General features: G+C 38.7%; 1 protein-coding gene and 1 long non-coding RNA gene across 3 annotated transcripts in view; one reads left to right on the top strand and one right to left on the bottom strand.

Annotated features, from left to right (window-relative positions):
• Nucleotides 1-18,214, bottom strand: part of LOC136358914 (uncharacterized) — a 161,609-nt gene that overhangs the window by 38,826 nt on the left and 104,569 nt on the right. The window lies entirely within an intron of this gene.
• CCNY (cyclin Y) overlaps nucleotides 1-18,214 on the top strand; it is a 118,679-nt gene that overhangs the window by 68,472 nt on the left and 31,993 nt on the right. The window contains exons 2-3 of one of the 2 annotated variants that reach the window (XM_066315056.1): nucleotides 3,676-3,750; nucleotides 9,374-9,408. In XM_066315056.1, the coding sequence (XP_066171153.1) occupies nucleotides 3,676-3,750; nucleotides 9,374-9,408 (110 nt within the window). Of the gene's footprint in view, nucleotides 1-3,675; nucleotides 3,751-9,373; nucleotides 9,409-18,214 lie in introns of those variants that run through there. The other variant, XM_066315065.1, reaches the window with a different exon arrangement.

Raw genomic sequence — 18,214 nt, 5'->3', positions numbered from 1 at the left:
TAGATATGTGCATGTGTGCATGTATTTATAGACAAAACCCTTTGGTTCCTAATCCTTAGAAGATAAAAGCCCTGAAATTTTCATGGGGTACTAGACTGTTGAGGTGTTTACAGGATGTGGAGTACATTTTGCATAACTTACCAGTCCTTTAGTTACCAAAAAACCCCCAAAAACCCAAAAAACCCCAACAACCACCCCAAACCCCCCACCAAAACCAACAACAACAACAAAACCACACCAAAACCCCAAACAAACTTGATCTTTGAACTAGGAAAATATGAAGAAAAACATTCCAATTCTGTTTAACAGAAAAGAAAGCTGAAGTGAAAGATTTGGGCTGTCTACTTTGGACTATCAGTGAGATCATGGCTTCTTTTATTTTGGAGTGCTGGATAACTGTTTGAAGAAGCACCCACTATTATTCTTTTATTTGAAGGCTGTGATGAGTTGCAGAACAGACTGTTAGCAATGGAGCACATTTTTGTGCAGGTTTTGGGACTTAAAATTCTGGCTCTCATTTTCCTCTCTTTTGACTAATAGACTATTGCTTGTATGAGTTTAAATCTCTTTTTATCTTTGGCTGTTTCATAACAAAATGGGTAAACCTTTCTTATTATGGCTGGTTTTCATGGTACTTTACAAATACTAGAAAGAACTAAATGACACAAAAGCAGTATGAATATACTGTTTTCTTTAGGATGGAGGCAACCTTTTTATGGATAATGCCGTTTGGTGTGGTGAATTACTGGCTTTAAATATTTATGTATCATTTGATCTCTTTCTTCTGTAATGTGTATTGTAGTGACAGATCTGTCAGGAATTGTTGCAATGTTCAAAAAGACATTTGTTTTAAAGTTGTACAATGAATTAAGACATCTGAGAACCACCAGAGACTGAAATCTTACATGTTGTGAATCATCCATTCTGATACTCCAGTGTGCCAGCAGTGGTGGCCTGGAGTGATGTGGTGCCACAAGTGGCCTGTAGGATGGTGCTTGGGTTTGCCTAACCCCTTTGCCTGGAGGAGCTGAGAGGGGCTGAGCTGCAGGTGCAACAAATATAGAGGAAAAAAAACCAGACAGTGCTTGCTTCTGCCTGCAGGAGCTGTGCTGTTCATCAGAGGGGCCTGGGGAGCCAGCCCCTCTCGGCAACATCTGTCCTCTTCTGGCCACGTTGTGCTGGGTAAAACAGGCTTTGCCTTTCCCCATCCCCATGTTCTCCTCCGGGTTCTGTGCAGGCAGTTTGAGAAGGACAGATGGATGTGTTTGGTCGTTGCTGTTGCTGGGGAGGATGTGAGAGAAGGGATGTGGAGAGAGGAGGATGTGTGCTGCTCTGTAGGGTTCAGTGGTGGGAAGAAGCCACAGTTGCTCCCTGGCTGTAGACTGTTGGTTCTGCCAAGATAATTAAAAATCCCTGGACTGTTCTCTGCTGAGATGGGGTTTTGCTGGCCTTCTTTCAGCTCCTGTCAGAATAATTACAGTTTATCTGAGAGCCAGTGTTTTTTGGTAGTCCGTGCTTCTTTCAGACAGACTTGTAAGTCCTCTGTTGGTTTGCTGCTTCTGCAAAATAGCACCTTGTAACACAGACATCTTTAGGAGATGCGACTTGACTGTAAGATGTGGCATTTGGTTTTCCTTTCTTTTCAGCCCTGCAAACAAACTGTGAGCCTGTACCAGGTTGTTATTCCTCAGCCAGGTAATTTTCTAGGCTCAAAGGAAAGAAGTGCTTTACTAGTTTTCTGTGTTTTGCAAGCTGGATTTAGTTTTGTGTTCCTGATCCTATTTTATTGATTGAATTTATACTGCTGTTGAAACGTTTGCAGAAAAAAAAATCTAGTGTTTTGAAAAAGAAAAGGCTCTTTTTTTTTTTCAACAAAGAGGTTGTTAAAATATAATGTATTTTGCATTTTTAAGTGCTGATTACTCTTCACATAAGGAAAAGCATCTTAAATTCAGCTTAACAGAAAAACTGTCATGAAATGCAAAACAGTCTATACCAACCTTGTATGTCTCAGTGGGTGATTATTTTTTTTCTTCTATGTCTGAATAAGATGCATAGAGTAACATGAAAACATTCTAGTTCACAGTCCTGTGAAGTCAGAACTCTTAGCATAAAGTGACACTCTTAGGATCTTCTCCAAACTTGTCTGTGATTTCTGGGACAATCAAAATAGCTTTCCCTTGAAATCCCCAGATTCCCTTTCATTTGTGGCATTGATGATAATTATAATAGTAATAAGAAGACCATTTGCAACTGAGAAGTTGCACTTCTGTGTTTCTCGGTTCTTCCTTAGAGAAAGAAGGTCAGATTTTTCCCAGAAGTTACTCCCAGGTTTCCAGCAGCATGTCAGGCTGCTCATCTCATGGGCTACAGAATGCAGGGAGGTGAAAAGGAAACCAAGAGAGCATAAAAGGGAAACATACAAATGGAAAGTACATTTGTAAAGAGGTGTGTGGTGAGAAGAAAAATGCAGGGAAGTGGAAGACCTAGTAAATTATTAAATAAAAGGGCAAGGAGAGCGGAGTATGGGCATGGATGCTGAAGGAACAGGGAAAGCTGTAGACAGAAGAATTTGACCCTGGGGCAAAAAGACTTTGTTTTCTTTTCCTAAGGTCTGGGGCTTAATTTCCAGTTTTACTGAGCTTTTGCAAGGGTATGAAAGGGGAATGAGAGAATTGTAGAATCACTGTAATAGTCACAGAAGATAAACAGATCAGTGCTCCTATTTAGTCTCACACAGCCTGCTAAAAATGCAAGAGAATGTGCATTTGGAGATGAGAGAATGTGAGAGAACTGGGGTTGAGAAAGCCACACTGGGAGAGCAAGGAAATGCTAAAAAATATGTACAATTTTAGTAGCATGTTTTCCAGTGGATGCGGGCCTGTAAGCTTTAGCAAATTGGTAATGAAATGGAATTTGGGAACAAATAAATTCAATGGATTTTAACCTTGATAAGGAAAAGCATTCACAGAGGTTTATATAATGTATGATAGATTTGAATTTGTAACTGATAAATATCTTGTAGTACTGGTTTGGTTTTTTTGGGTGGGTGTTGTGTTTTTTTGGGGTTTTTTTTTTGTAACTGTGGGGTTTTTTTGTTTCTTTTTTTAAAGTTGTTAAAGCAAAGAGAATGTTAAAGCAAAGAGAAAGTGCAATGTTTTTCTGATCTTGACCATATAAAACACTCTGGCCTGGATTTTACTTGTTTACATTCAGTTGCAGTAACTACTTTTTTAATCATGTTTAATCTTGGAAACCTGTCTTATCTGTTGAGGGTTGTGCATTTGTTTGTAATATTCAATTCTTCAATAACTACATATAACAAGCTGTGTTCCTGTGCCAGCCTGTGGCTTTGGGGCATAGTGGGAAGAAAGAAATGGTAAATTGGAAATTCCTGACTTCTTGTGTACAAGCTTCTCAAGCTGCTTTATCTGTTTTAATCCAAAGGCAGTCCTTACAACTGAAGTCTAATCCCAAAGCTGTGTTGATGCCAATGATTTGCATGCCAAAAAGAACCACTTATGCAAAGAAGGATAAAAGAGTGGGCCTCAAGATGGATTCTGATTTACAGTAGCTGCTTCAATATGTAAACTTGGTGTTACTAAAAAGGATGAGAAAATCTGTGTCTGCCATGAGATAATCATAAATGGTTTTTGTGGTGTTCTTCCTTTCCAGATTTGAACATGGAATTCAACCCATCAGATCATCCACGGGCCAGTACGATATTTCTCAGTAAATCACAAACAGATGGTAGGTTACTGAATTTATTACAGTAATTATCTCTAAACCCTTTGTTAGAATGCATGTGATAGTCCTTTAATATGTAATTGCCCCCTCTCCCCCAAAAGGAGGCATTTAGAGGCATCATGTTAGAGTTTTAAGTAGCCACACCTTTAGCTAATTGTCTTGTCAGACCAGTAGTACAAATATGGATGAAGCTTAATATAATTATATTTTTAAATTTTTTTTCTCTAAATCAAAATTTTTTGTATAACTGTTTAATTTTTTTTTTACTCTGAACATTTGGCTTCTTAAAAATGTGTAGAAAATAGTTTTTTAGAAAATGCCAGTTTGTATTAGCTAAGAAGACATTCCAGGGTTTCTCTGATATAGATCATACTGTAAATGAGTTCACTACTAGATTTTCTTAACAAAATAACTCCCATCCTACCCAAACATTCTCCCTGTTTCTCCTCTCATTATGGATTTGATATAATCATGTTTGTCTGGAGTTTAGTTGGTTTTTGTTTTATACATAGACAAAAGAATCTCTAAAATTAACATTGGTTAAACAAGCCTCCTGATAGAGTTAGTAGAATAAAGCCATTTACTGTGGCTCTTTTGTTCTCTGTTGGACATGTATGACATGTTGGTTTAGAAATAAATGAATAATGGATAAAAAACACATTATTTTCTAGCAGGACTTTGAAAGCAGTTCCTGTATTGTAATTCTGACTGTTCAGTATGAATTCTTTGTCATCCTTTCTGCTGCCTATAAATGCTACTTTTGATTTACATAGTAAATTGCAGAGGCAAACACATCACTTGAAAACTAATGTAGTTTTCACTTACTGTATGTTTTTTGCTAGTTTTTGAGCATGACTAGAACAAAGAGGATATACATTTAGGCCCTAATTGAAGAGTTGATTATGTGAGTACCTCCTTTGAGGTTGTCCTTCTGAATTCAGCCATGGTTCTGTCAATGCCTCGTTACATGGGTTTGGGTGCCATTTACCGTACTAATCTGGTTTGGTAGTCTGGAAAATGAATATGATAATATCTCCATAGTGGTATTATGAGGATTGATGTCTATTTTATAGCGAATTTACTGTGTTTTGAAACTGTCTAATCCCATATGGATTCTACTTGTTTCTTGTTACAGCTTGTTGAAAGAAAGGACAGGATAGACCCAAGTTCAACAACTAAAAATTTGACTGGACCTGATGATTATTGTTACTTGTAACAAGAGCAGTTAATTTATTGAAATATGGAGTTAATTTTAAGGATTTTATAAACATCTTTGTACCCATGCTAGAGTTGGTATGTGCAGCTTAGTTCTAGTTTAAGTAATGTGAAGAACATATTTTTGACTAAGAACAATGAATTTAGTGAAACGCTGTAGAAATCTTCTTATCAATGGGAGTGTAAGGTCTGTTCAGCTGTCCTTGATACATTGGGAAAAATACAAAAGCTATTTTGTTTGTACAGAAATAAAAAGATTCTGCAAACATTTATCTACTGATGTATTGCCAAGAACCATTGTGTTCTGGTGGAACAGCTCCCAGTACCAAGCATTTTGCTTTTCTGTACTTTGGGCCCCTTGTTGAAGCAAGTGAGCTGTAGGAGTTAGCACACTGTTCAAGGATGTTGCCTAACCAAAACACAATAAAGTGCTTGTTAAGAGGAAAATTGAGGGACTTTTTAGGGCATATAGGGTTGTAATTTGACAGGTTGCTGTGGAATCTATGGGACCCCCAAGACTTCTTCAGATGCTGTAGAAGAGGAGAGCTGAGCTGGCTGTATTGAAAACCACCTAACTTGGGCAAATAACTGCTCCATGACTTGGATAGTATTGGGCTGGTAAACCTTCCTGTTGACTATATGTGAAAATATTTCTGTAGATAAGACCTGTGGGCATTTAAAATACAATTATACAATACACAGAGATACACACACAAGTGGCATCAGGATTCAGGGTTTCATCCAGGACCTGGCTCTGGCTGTGAGCATACATCTCATGGTTTTACAGTGAGAAATGACCAAGTCCATCATTAGGTGTTAGAGTGACTTAGCAATTTTACCTTCAGACAGTTCCATGTTTGGCTTTCTAGTAGCCCTGTGCTCTTTGAGCCTCACTGTAGCATTCTCCTGGCATAGGAGCTGTGCTTGACCTGCTTGTGATCAACATGTGAGCAAAGAGCAACAAATAAAATGAGACAGGATGTGGCATCTCGGTTTATTACTCTGTGAAGCCTGGATGCCATGCTAAGCATGTAAATTGTCTTGCCTCTCTTAGTAGTCTGAATGAATCCTTAATTACCTGAGCATTCAATGAATGGAGAAAAGTTAAAGTCACAATGAATATTAATTTGATTCCTAGCTAGAGGAGGTTTTCTAAATGTTTCCATCACTTTGGGGAATTTTCTAGGTGCTGAATCATATGTGTGGAATTCTTTCTATTTAGGGAGCTGGTACAGAATATTGCCTGTTATGTTTTTAACTTCTGTGAGTGCTTTGTGCAAGTTCTCCCTTGTTTGTGAGCTTGGCCAATGAGCTGTAGGTGACTGGAAACTCATGCACTATTTAGAGTGTGGCTGTGATAAACCCAGGGTTTCCAAACAGCACTCCAACAGTGTAACTGCCTTTCCTTTTTGGTAGCAAGAAGGCAGTGTTTGCTCCTCCAGGATGCTGGTAATGGTGTTTCCTGTCAGTGAGTTCCAGCTGTGCCCACTCCTAACTTAGACTGGACTTTCAATGTACTGGCTAAATTTTGCAGTATCAGTGCAACAATGGGCCTCAGACAAAAAAGATTTTCAAATTGTATTTATATAGACATATAGAAGTGGAATAAGCTGCTTTTAGTCTTTCGTGTTAGCTGGGACCAGTCTTCTCAAGTATAACAAAAATAGATGAGTTACCAACAATGGTTGGTAATTCCAACTTCTAAAACGCAAGACGTTCTTATAGTTGTAATCCTCAAGGATTTTGTTTTTGATCCTGATATGATTAACATTAAAATTAATCTGTAGAAATGGTACAGTGAAAATTTCCATTACAGCTCAGTGAAAAATACATATACACACAGGTGCCTCTGTGTGTATTTTCTCACTGCCTTTTAATTTCAGGATACTTTCCTCCTCTTGTGAAAGCTCAGCAATAACAGCTGAAAGTGCCTGTAGCAATAGGAATAGGTCATCGACTGTAGAATGAGGAAAGCTGTGACCATTTGTCAGCGTCTCAGGCTCCACTTGGAGAGTTCCATTACAACTTTGGAGTTTTATATTGTTTAAAAAGAAATAGACGTTTAATTGACTCCAAATCGATTCGACTTCATGTCAGCAAAACCCCATGCCTGAACCCCAAAATCCTGGAGATGAAGTTAGGAATTTGTGCTGCAAAACACTGGTTAATTGTAACACAATGGTCTGGCCTGCTGCAGACCATACTGAGTTATGTGAGCAGCAAAGCATTTTTAAACTGACCGAAGGCAACTGATGGAATTACATCTTTACAGTGATTTTACCTTGTGCAGTAATTGGCTTCCCCTTGTTTAAAGTGGGGGTTGTGATTACAAAAGAGAATGGTTGTGACAGAATGGGTTTCTGCTCTGCCCAACTCCACATTGGCATGTGTTTTGGAGAGAGCTGAGCCTTAACTATGGAAGAGTGAACCAGAAGCACAGAAGGAAGCAGCTGCCTTCCTGTAGTGCCTCACCTGAGAGGCCAGGCTGACTGAATTTCTGTTATATGGGGAGATAGGGAAAGATGGTCAACATGGTGCTTGCAAAGATGCGCACAAAAAGTGCTTCAGCAGGCAGAAGGGAGGGGTGTGTATAAATATGTTAACATATCTTCTGGAGACTGGAAATAGCAAATGGGATTGAGCTGTGAGTGATAATCTTGCTTTGGATAGTAGAGGATTGTACCTTCATGAGGAATTGAATAAAGGATACAAAGTACAGAAGAAAAAAGCTAAGGTGAATAAAGGTCATTAAAATGGAATTTGGAGTATATATGCAGGCTGTCTTTGTAGGATTTGAAGAACTCCAAATGTGGTATAATTATTTGTGATTAAAATGGTTAAATACTTAACTGTATTCAAAAATTCACAGTAAACAGATGTTAACTTTAAGTTCTATATTAGGTTTGCACACAGCTTATCAGAATAGTTTACTGCCTGTACATTACAATATGTGATACTAGGCAAATACTTTGGCTATTCTTAGAAGTATCTACCATCATTTTGTTGTTCCTCTGTAGATGTCTTATGTGTTTTGCTGGTGAAAAATGCAGTGTGTGGAACTTAAGTGTAGTGCAGTGTTTTAGCAGGATTTCAAACAGTTTAACAATTTACTAGATTATCAGAGTTTTTCCGCTGTTCCTGTTTAATTCTGTTTCTTATACAATGTCCGTAATTGTGGATCTGAGCATATTCTAAGTGACATGGCTAACATCTGTCATGTGTGATTCTCCTTTCTGCTCCCTGGGAGGAAAATTATGTAAGGATTTTTTAAAGTTTTTTCTTATTATTTTATTTTCATTTTATGTCTGCATTAAACACGATTATTTCACGGTATTCACATATACAGCCTTGTTTATGTAAGATTGCTTGCTTATAATAAATCACAAATAATGGCTTCTCATCCAACAGGGAATGGACAGGGAATGGCTATCCCACCATTTTGAACACTCTTATTTTGCTAAGTGCATTGGGTTGCATAGCTTTCAAATCATGATGCACCAAAGTGCATTTAATCACCTACAGCATGAAACCATTATTATTTTAATCCTGCAGTTTGATTTGTGTTAGTTGCCTCCAGAATTGTATCCTAAATGGTGTGGTATTTTCACTGGAACAGAGCTCCTCAGGCTCTCTATGGGGTGAGTTAATTGGGGAAGTCCTTTAAAAAATGAAATAGAGTGTATTTAATCAGCTGTACTAAGCATTTGCCTGACAATTAAGACTTTACACATCTATCTCCCTTTTTGTTGCTATTTACTTTCTGACTGTTTTGGCTAATTGTGGCTTTGACTTGGAACTGTTGCTTGTGGTGACTGGTTCATACTCACCAACTAAATATATTTTCATTGTTATATCCAACATGAGTAATAGTTTCAGGCTTGCTCCTGATCATTATAGAAGGCAGTGGTTTAAACCACACAGTCTCAAGGCTCCTCTGTGGGAGTTAGTGCACAGTAAGCTGTGAAGAGAATTTTCTAACTCCCTGGTGTAGCTGTTCAGGTGCTTTCATACCTGCAAAGTAGTGTAGGCCACTTTGCAGCCAGGTGTACCTTGCATGAAGGCACTGGTGGCTCAGGAGTACCCACACAGAGAACTGGGGAAGAATGGCCAAGCCACTGCTACCTTGAGCTGCAGCTTACTGCATATTAGCTTGCCAATGTGGACCAGCACCTGGTGAAGTACCCAAATGAGAATTTTAACCCATCACCACCCTAGGGAGCATAAATGCCTTTATGCATACAGATATATGTTCCTTCTGTGTTTGCTATCTAAATATACTTGACTATTGCAAAAGCAATTGTAATGTTGCACATAGATAGTCTCCTGTTCTTTTTATTATAAATGGTATATAAGAAGCTAAATCGGGAAAAATAGTCATGTAATATTTCTATCATATTTTGTGTTTTTGCAGTGAGAGAAAAACGCAAGAGTCTCTATATAAACCACGTAAGTGAAAATGCCTCGCTATGCAGCTTTCTCCTTGTTGTCTATATTATACAGTAAATGAGAATTATCACACGATTTCCACATCGCTGAGAGGGTGCTGATGCTTCACATGTTTGTTCTGCATCAGGATCCTGAAGTATAGGCCTTGACTGTTGAGTTAGTGGAATGAATCTGTTGGTTTGAAGACAGCATTATGCTCACAACCAATGTACATAGGTAACTGGTATCTGGGAAAAAGAGCTGCACACATTGGTATGATTTTTAAAATTACTACAGAAACTCTTGAATCTTTAGATTACATTTGTATGCAAGTTTGCATTGGCAGGGAGCTACAGCATTGGATATTTACATGGCTGTTCTGAAGTGTTGATGCAAGGTAAATGTGGATTGACATGTGCTATATGCTGAGTACAAAGACGGGGGTTTGATATGCTTATGTATTCTGGGAATTTTTCAATTCAGTTCTCTTCTGTTTGAATCAAATTCTCACTGAAGCTGAGAGCAAATACCCTGTAGCCTGCTTTGGGTACAGGACCAGGCTCTTCACCTCAGTTAGCATTGTCTGTACTGCTGAAGCACCTGGAACCAGTGTGGTTCCAAGTATGTGAAACCCTTGTGCTGAAATATGTGGAGTCATGGCTCAATAAAATCGAGAAGGGAAAGAACTAATTGTCTACCAAATGCTATTTGCCTTTAAGGTGGATGGGGAGAAGCTCTCAAGTTTTTCTTTCTGGAAATATTAGCTGTCATTTCATTTTTATGGCACTACAGCTGCTGAAACAGACAGATGTGGTTTATACCCACTTCATCTCTTTGTGCTGAGGTGAACAGTTTTCTGGCTCCAGACTGGATTGGGACACAAGTGCAGGTGGATTCAGCTGAATGCGAAAGTGGGGCTCCTAATTGTGATTCTCTCCAGGGCTCTCACCTGCAGAAAGGGAGGGAGCCATGAGGGCAGAAATGAACTGCTGTGTGGGGTGAGAGGGCAGGACTGCATCATTGGTTGACAGAACTGCTTGGTGTTGAATATTTCTAAAACTGCATGGCTTCTAAAGCAAGCTGAGATTTTTGGTTTCCCAAGAGTTAAGATTCTGAAAAGTCATGAGATGCTGTGAAGCTTACAAAACGCTTAAAGTCGTCCTCACTATGTTAGCAGATGTTCTTGGTCCTCATCTTCTGTTCCCCTGTAAAACATTCCCATTGTTTATAGTGCCCCTGAGAGTAGCTTGCAGAGCAGTTGTGTCCTTACGAAATTACTTGTAAAGCCAGTGTACTGGCTTCCTGTAACCTTAAAAATGTGTACTCAGTAGCAACCATTTAATTTGTAAAAACTGTATTGTGAGTTCTGATTCCTCCAGCAGATTAACAAAGATGACTCTTAGAGATGCTGCTGGAAGCACACTACTGCAAGCCCAAGTTTGTAGGTTAGGTTGGACATATTGCAGAAAAGGTGATCACTGAGTTGTTGTGTTGTTGGGAGCCCAGTGTAGCAGCATATGCAGTTGATGTGCTAATTGCTGTACCTTTTCTTAATTTGTTTTGTTTTTCCCCCCTAAGTACAATTCAACCTATTGGCTGAGGTTGCAGTAGCGTAAACTTCCCTCAGTGGTTTACTGCTACCTTAAGTCTAATTTCTTTGTACTTATAAAGTCCTTCTTCTTAATTAAAAAGCAAAAAATAACCTTTATGAAGCTGAAGTTGTTACTATGTCTGTGTCTTTACCAGTCAGTTAAGGTTTTTAGGCAGTACTGATAAATAAACTATATTTTCAAACATGTCTTGTAATATTTAAGTTGTTCCTTTAGCACACATGTGAATATTCATTCAGCACTTCCTAAATCTTCAGTGTGCTAAACCTGATGTACAAACTGGTGATCATTTTTGAAGGGGTAGCTGTGGCTTGTAACTGAAAACTGTGTTTAGGTTTTCAGACTGCAGAGGACCATCATGATTTTCCTAGACCACCATGATGGAAGAAAATTAAGGAACTAGTTAGATTTAACAGTTGTACGTGATAAATGATGGGTTTTATTTACATGGTACAGTGGTTTATTATATGCCCTATTGACTGATCAGGCCTTTTCCACTGTTTCTCAGTGTGTGCTAACAGGAGCTATTGTCACTCATCTGTTTCCCTGTTGATGGGAAGTGCTGGGTCCCCACATTTGCTCTGGAGGAAACTTTCCAGAGGACATAAATTCTATAGTGTTATTTTGTCTTGTTTTAAAGAACTCCTCATTGTAATGCTGCACCTTTTTCTTTTGTGGTTTTTCCATGATACCATCTTTGTTGTTGTTGTTTTTTTATGCTTATTCTCCTTTTGTGATAAGTAACCAAGGTGAGCAACAAAATATTTTTATCTTTTTGTGCAGTATCTGCATAACTCATTATTTTGCAGGCAGAATTGAATTTCTCCCAAGTGATAATGTGGGCTGGTTAGAAAGAGACGTGTCAAGAAAAGCTATGCGCTTTTTTTTTTTTTTTCTTTCTTTTTTTTTTTTTTTTTTTTTTTTGACTCCTTGCCAAATTCTGTGTAGTAACAGATGAGAATAGTAATTTATACAAATGCAGTTTTAAAAAATTACTTATTAAAAAAAATTACTCTTCCTCATTAAAAAATGCACTTTCTTAGCATGAGCACACCACTGTTCTTTTCCTTTCTTGCCTGCTTTTGTTTGTAGAATATTTTATTTGGCTGTATAGTTTCCTGTGATCCCCAAACACAAATGGTGGGTTCCTGCTTTGATTTGTTACGCTTTGTCAAGGGCTGACAGTTGCCATGTTTCAGATTCACCTTGTCAGTAGGTGTGATAGAAGAAGCCAGCAGCTGTTCTTTTTTTTTTGGGGTGGGGAAAGAATGAAAGGAGGGAGTGACAGAGGGCTATGGAGGGGCTGTCATCTCTCAGTCTTCCCACAGAGCCCAGGGAGATAGATGACAGGTTGGGAATGGTGCTGGAAGTTCCCTGCCTCCAATGTACCTGATCTGTTTGCTTTCTTCCAGCCTGTTTTAATTCCTAAGCAGTTGCAGCAAACTCTGCTTCTCTTTCCCATTGCACTGGCAGTCACTGTTTTTTGTTATTTTATGGGTTTTTTAAGCTGTCTTGGTGTGCACATGTCTTTTAATCTGCTTAGTCAAGCTGCTGAGGGGGATAAAGATGCAGACTGAGATAGGGGCATTTCCTTTCTCAGAGAAGAGAGATTGCATCAGTATCTGCCTGTGCAAGGAAAGCAAACAGGAAGACAGACACGTTTTTTGTTTTTAGAGGAGGTGGTGGAGAAGGAGCAAATCTTTTATTACTGTTGCAGTAGGTTGTTCTTTTTTGCTGGGTGTTTTTTGTAGAGGAAAGGAGCAGGGTGGAGAGGAGAAAAAAGGTTGTTTTCTCTTTCAAGCTTTTCTAGAATTTTACCCTTTGGGACAAGGAGAAGATGCTCTTAGCCCAAGTAATTTTTTTCTCTTCTAGGCAAGATACACTCTTAAAATAAATCTGTGTTTATGAGCAGTAATACCCCTTAAATAAGAAATATTTTTCACATACTGGTATATTTCTGAAGGAAGGTAAAGGGTAGGAAAAGGGAAAGAAAATAAATGGAAGTAATGTATCGTTTTTGCATATTTTTTATTCTGGAGCCTTGTAGTAACAGCATCCTTTCATCATTGTCTTTTTTAGGGGTCTGAACATGGCTTCCATTGTCTGCTACCTGGCAACTGGATGTTCAAATGCCAGCAAACTAATACTGTTTTTATCATTCCAAGTAGAAAGTTAACGTCTGTGTGTAGACCAGAATTTTTTTTCATTATCCTGGGGAAAAGTTACTGGGCAACACTCATGTCACAACCCTGGTCCATGTAAGTGACCCTGTGGTGATTCACATCAGGGGAAGTTCCTCCCCAGACACAGTGCTGGGGACTTGAAGAGAACAGAGGAGTCTTTTGCTGTATGTGGTGTGGTAGGACCAATTTCTGTGAGCCTTTTTGTGTGCTTGGAATGATGTATGGCACTTACTCCTATGTAGACCCCAAATTTTCTTGTCAGATTGAATAAAGAGGCTGTTCTGCTTCCCTGTTGTAAAGCTAGTGGACGTGTGACTGATAATCAAACACTTTACCTTGTGATTAATGACTAAATAAGATACATGCTGAAATGGGAACATAGACCAAAAAGTAGTTCAATCTGTGAAAGCAAAGCGCAACATAAAACATGAAATGCTGTTTTCAAGTGGGCTGCCTGAGGCTGACTATTGTAAAGACTTAAAATTGCTGTCCAAATTTCTTAAGATATTTTAATTGACATTCCCTACTAGAAGAGAAGAAAAGATCAACTGGAAGATAGATTAGAGGCTTCTCAGGTGCTTTTGAAGTTCTCCTAAAGATTGCTTAACATGGTCTTTGCTCCTCTCCATTGCAAAATCACAAAAAAAGCTGGTCTAGAGGAGGCCTTTATAGGCACCTGGTCCATTTAGTAGATTCCCTACACTGATGCTATTCGTAATGCATGCAGCTTAAGATTCTTTCCAGGCATCTAGTAAATTAAAATTAACGTGTTTTCTTTAATGGTTTACCTAAACTTACTGTTGGAAATGTGTTTTTCTACAATCTTTCCTTAGCTTCTTTTCCTGTCCCCTAGGACGAAGAATTTTACCTCTCCTGTCAGCCTCAAGGCACTAGGTTATATGAAATGATAAATTTTTTTACAGGGAGAAACAAAAGCTAATTTTTGAGTTAGAAGGAGAACATGCCAGGAGAGTTCTTTCACAATGGGCTATGTAATACTTGCTTTGCTGGGAATGTAATAAAGCCCCTCTGTTGAAATTGCACAACAGCAGCAATTATATGCTTTGTAAATATAAGCATTTGAGCTGATTTTAACAGTCAAAGAAATATTTAGTCTTCACGTTTGTAAAGCAAGGTGCTTTATCGGTGGTTAAATAGAGCCTGCAAGTGCTGCAGAGGAGTTTACAGGTGATTGCTGAGTCCCTCAGGAGCTCAGTGGTTTGCTGAGTTGACATGAGTAAGGACAAACTTTAAGAGCCAAAAACTTGCAAGTACAGATCTATTCTAAGCTAGGCTAGTTTTGGACATTATCAAACATTGGTGAAACTAATCAACTGAGGACAAAGTTGGATCATGGGGATCAAGAGGTATTACTTAAGAGTAGTTGGACTGGATTTTTTTATTTTTTAATTGTAGTTGTTGGCAGAGGAAGATAAACATACAATAGTGCCTTTTTCTATTACTTTTGTTCTCGTGAATATATCTACACCAAAGGTAGACAGTTCTGCTGTATTGACATTATGCAAGATGAAAATAATGCAGAGCTTTGCAGAGAGTTGTGTTGCATGGTTTGCTTGATTTTGGAAGCACTTTGTTGACCTGTAAAATCATGTTTCTTCTGTGAAAAAATGTTGTCAAAACTAAATCATGTCCTGAAGCAACAGAAGATCCTCAAGATAGTAACATCCCTTTTCCAAGTCAGAAGCAGTCCTGGTATTTTTGCTTACTGTTGTAATTTGGCTTCAGGTACACTTGTACATGCCAGTTTTGCCTTTTAGCATCTTGGCCAGCCTCTGGTGGCTGGAAGCTAATGGGCATGTCTGCACAGATGGGTGCAAGCAAGCCTCGGTTTTTCCACGGGGGAAAATATGATTTGATAGGACCTTTTAAAATCATGCACTAACTTACACCTGGTTCACGGGAAGAAGAGGCACCACTATAATTTTTAAGTGCAGAAGCTCTAAATTACCTTTTGATGGACAAGTGCAAAGGAACTCTGGAAAAGGCTGAAGCTGCTTTGCCAAACTGGAAGCTGACTGGCTGAGGGCCAGCACTGTTACAAAAACTCTGTAGCTTCATTAGGGGAACTTTGTGCCCAAACAAACAAATCCTGCTGAGCATCAGGGCAGAGAGCCACCCTAGTGCTGCTGAAGAGGTCAGAGCTGGCCCTTCTGGTCAATTCTGAATCTGGGTTTTGGGTAATGTGCACCATCAGTTTAGATGTTTCTACACAAAACCCCTCTGAAGTGCCTACTCTAACAGAAGAAATATTAACATTTCTTCTTTCTCCACAAATTTAGATTTAATTTCTAAGTGATGCTTCCTGAGAGAAATTAAGTGTTTTGTACATTCTCGTTGTGAAAAAGTTAGGAATTCATTGTGTTTCCTTTCAAAGCAGGTACCTAGAAGTAGTTCAGCAGTGCTTGTATGATTTTGATGGCAAACCAGACTTTTAGATTTCTGATAAAATGTTTTTGTGTAAACTTCAAGTAAAAATCTGTAGTTCAAACATCTTAAAACACACAGGATTTGGAAAATTGGAAACTGTCAGGATGAAGCTGGAAGAAAACAAAGCAGTGATATTTGCTTAGTACTTGCTGTGCAAGGGGAAAAAAATGTTAGTCTCAAGAGCTAGTAACACCTGCATTATTTGAAACCTTGATCTCTAAGGGCTTTTACTGTAATGCGTTCAAAAACATGTAGCAAGTTAAAAAGCAGATTTTCCTGTCCTACATCTTTTCCTGTTAAGAAAGAAATCCCACAAAATATCTATTTTGTATTCATTGTGTCTTATAATATCAGCATTTCCTAGTGAATGTTTTTGGTTGAAATGAGAAAAATAGCAACTGTTTCTGGAGTAAGGATCTACAAATCATCTCCACTAAATGATAGAAGATTGGCCCAGAGTTCATCTCAAGAGCTTGTTCAGTCTGGTTTCTTGTCCAGGAGCAGAAGCCTGCATCTAAGCCACTCCTAGCATATGTTTGTTTTATCTCTTCTTTACAACTTTCAGTGATGGAGATTCTATCAGTGCTCAAGTCCTTTAAGCTATCCCTGCTGTTAGAAAAAGGCTGGTGGCTTGGGTTGATTTTGCTATCGCCTCTTCCCACACTTTCATGTCCAATCTTAATTTTCCACGGTTTAATATAAGCCTGCTCTTTCTTATCCCATCCACAAGGGTCATGGAGAACAATGTCCTTTTCTTTGGGACCCCCATGTCAACATGACTTTAAGGCCGTTATTTTTGCTTTGTTCCTGGAGAAAACCTTTCCAGCCTGCCAGCTTTCCCTTGTAAATCAGGTTTTTCAAATCTCTGATTGATGTTGCTTCTCTGTCCTCCAGCCTGTCTGAAATAATTCGTCTTTCTTGAAATACAGTGTCCAAAACTGGACATAAAATTCCAGGTGAGCAGAGTGGATGGGGAATTTTATGTGAGATGAAGTTGGAAGTCTTGCTGAAGTTGAGAGGCATGACATCTATGAAATCCCAGCTTGGGTACAGAAACAGTACTGCAGCTACTCAAAATACATGTAAAGTCATTCCCACTTCATATCACTGAGTTGCTTTGAATTAGAAAACATTTATAATAGTGGAGGTTGTCAAAGCTTCTTATCTGTCCTATGCTCATTTTTGCATATGAAGATTTACAAAAGGAGGTGTGCCAGTCTGTCTATTTTCCCTGTGCCAGCCTTATGACGGCATAGAACCTTGGAAGGGCCTCACTAGAGCAGAGTGTTTGGCTAATTTCTGCAAAAGCTCTGTAGTCATTCTCAGCTCTTCTGGTTTTTTTCTTAATTAGAGCATCTTTGACTTGTCTAAATGGAGCATTTTTGTCATCAGCAGTCATGATTTGAAATACAAAGACATTGAGCTCCTGTACAGTTTTGGTCATGGACTCGTCCCATTGAAATGGACACAGAAGGGAGTTTGTCTATAGGACAGCGCTGAATACTGAGCTCAGTAACCTCTTTTGTCCTTTGCAAGAATGGAGAAGGTTCCTGTGCAGCATTTTATGGGGGCTCAGAAAAGTCTTTTTGACTGAACTGTGGGACTTCAGATGTCTCCCAGCTTAGTCATGATAAAATATGAAACTTAGGGCATTTTCCAGCAACTGAAAAAGGCAGAAAAGCTTTTACCTGCTGTGTGGTATGGCTGCAGTTGGACATCAGAGTAGAAGCTGGGAATGTTGATCTCCTGACAGGTCAGTTATCCACATGGCACAGGTCTGTGTGTATTTACCCAAGGGTGTAGATTTATACTTGGCACCACTCTTCTCACTGGGAGAGGTGCTTCTTACTGCCAACTTGTTGTGAACAGAAAGTGAGGCATGAGACACCACGTATTTTCCTGAGGTGTGAAAAGTTCCAAGCCTAACGAAGTGAGATGTGGGCTCAAAATCCAAGAAGAGTTCTGTGATGTGGCAGTTTCTGAAATAAGGTGCATTGCTCTAATTATTGATGTATGTCAAATGTTAGAAGGCTGTTTACGTAAGAAAATTTAAATCTGATAGTGGTGTTGTGACAAAGTTATTTCCTGTTTTTTAATTGTGCTTCCCTTGAATGAATCCCTGTATGTTTATCTTTAATTTTATCTTAACCTTTAAAGCATGATGACACTTACTATGCAAAAGGAAAACTTTCCATGCTTTTGTTTTTTTTTAATAACAATTCTGAGATGTGTATACATCTCGCTTTTTTTTCCCCAGTGACGAGTCCCATTTTTGTTGTTTTTAAGTTGCTTTGCCTTTATCATGCCTGTGGAAGGTACTCAACAGACTAATGCAGGTACTTAAACTAAACTGGTAGAATAAAGGCTATGAATCACCAGTCCCCTAGTAATTCTCTCTGTATGCATCAATGCTAGATAATAAATTTTATGGCATTAATATCCACAATGCTTCTAGTTTTTTTCTTTCTTGCCTGACATACAATAGCTTGGAAGGTAGATGGATTGTCAGCTTCCAAAGTATTACAAAGTACCTCTCCAAAGTCCTGAAGGATTTGTGAAAAGGGGTGTTTTTCATTTTCTCAGTAA

This window comes from Sylvia atricapilla, chromosome 1, assembly GCF_009819655.1.
Source record: "Sylvia atricapilla isolate bSylAtr1 chromosome 1, bSylAtr1.pri, whole genome shotgun sequence".
In the NCBI taxonomy this organism is placed as follows: domain Eukaryota; kingdom Metazoa; phylum Chordata; class Aves; order Passeriformes; family Sylviidae; genus Sylvia; species Sylvia atricapilla.
This window is presented reverse-complemented; position numbering and strand designations above follow the sequence as displayed.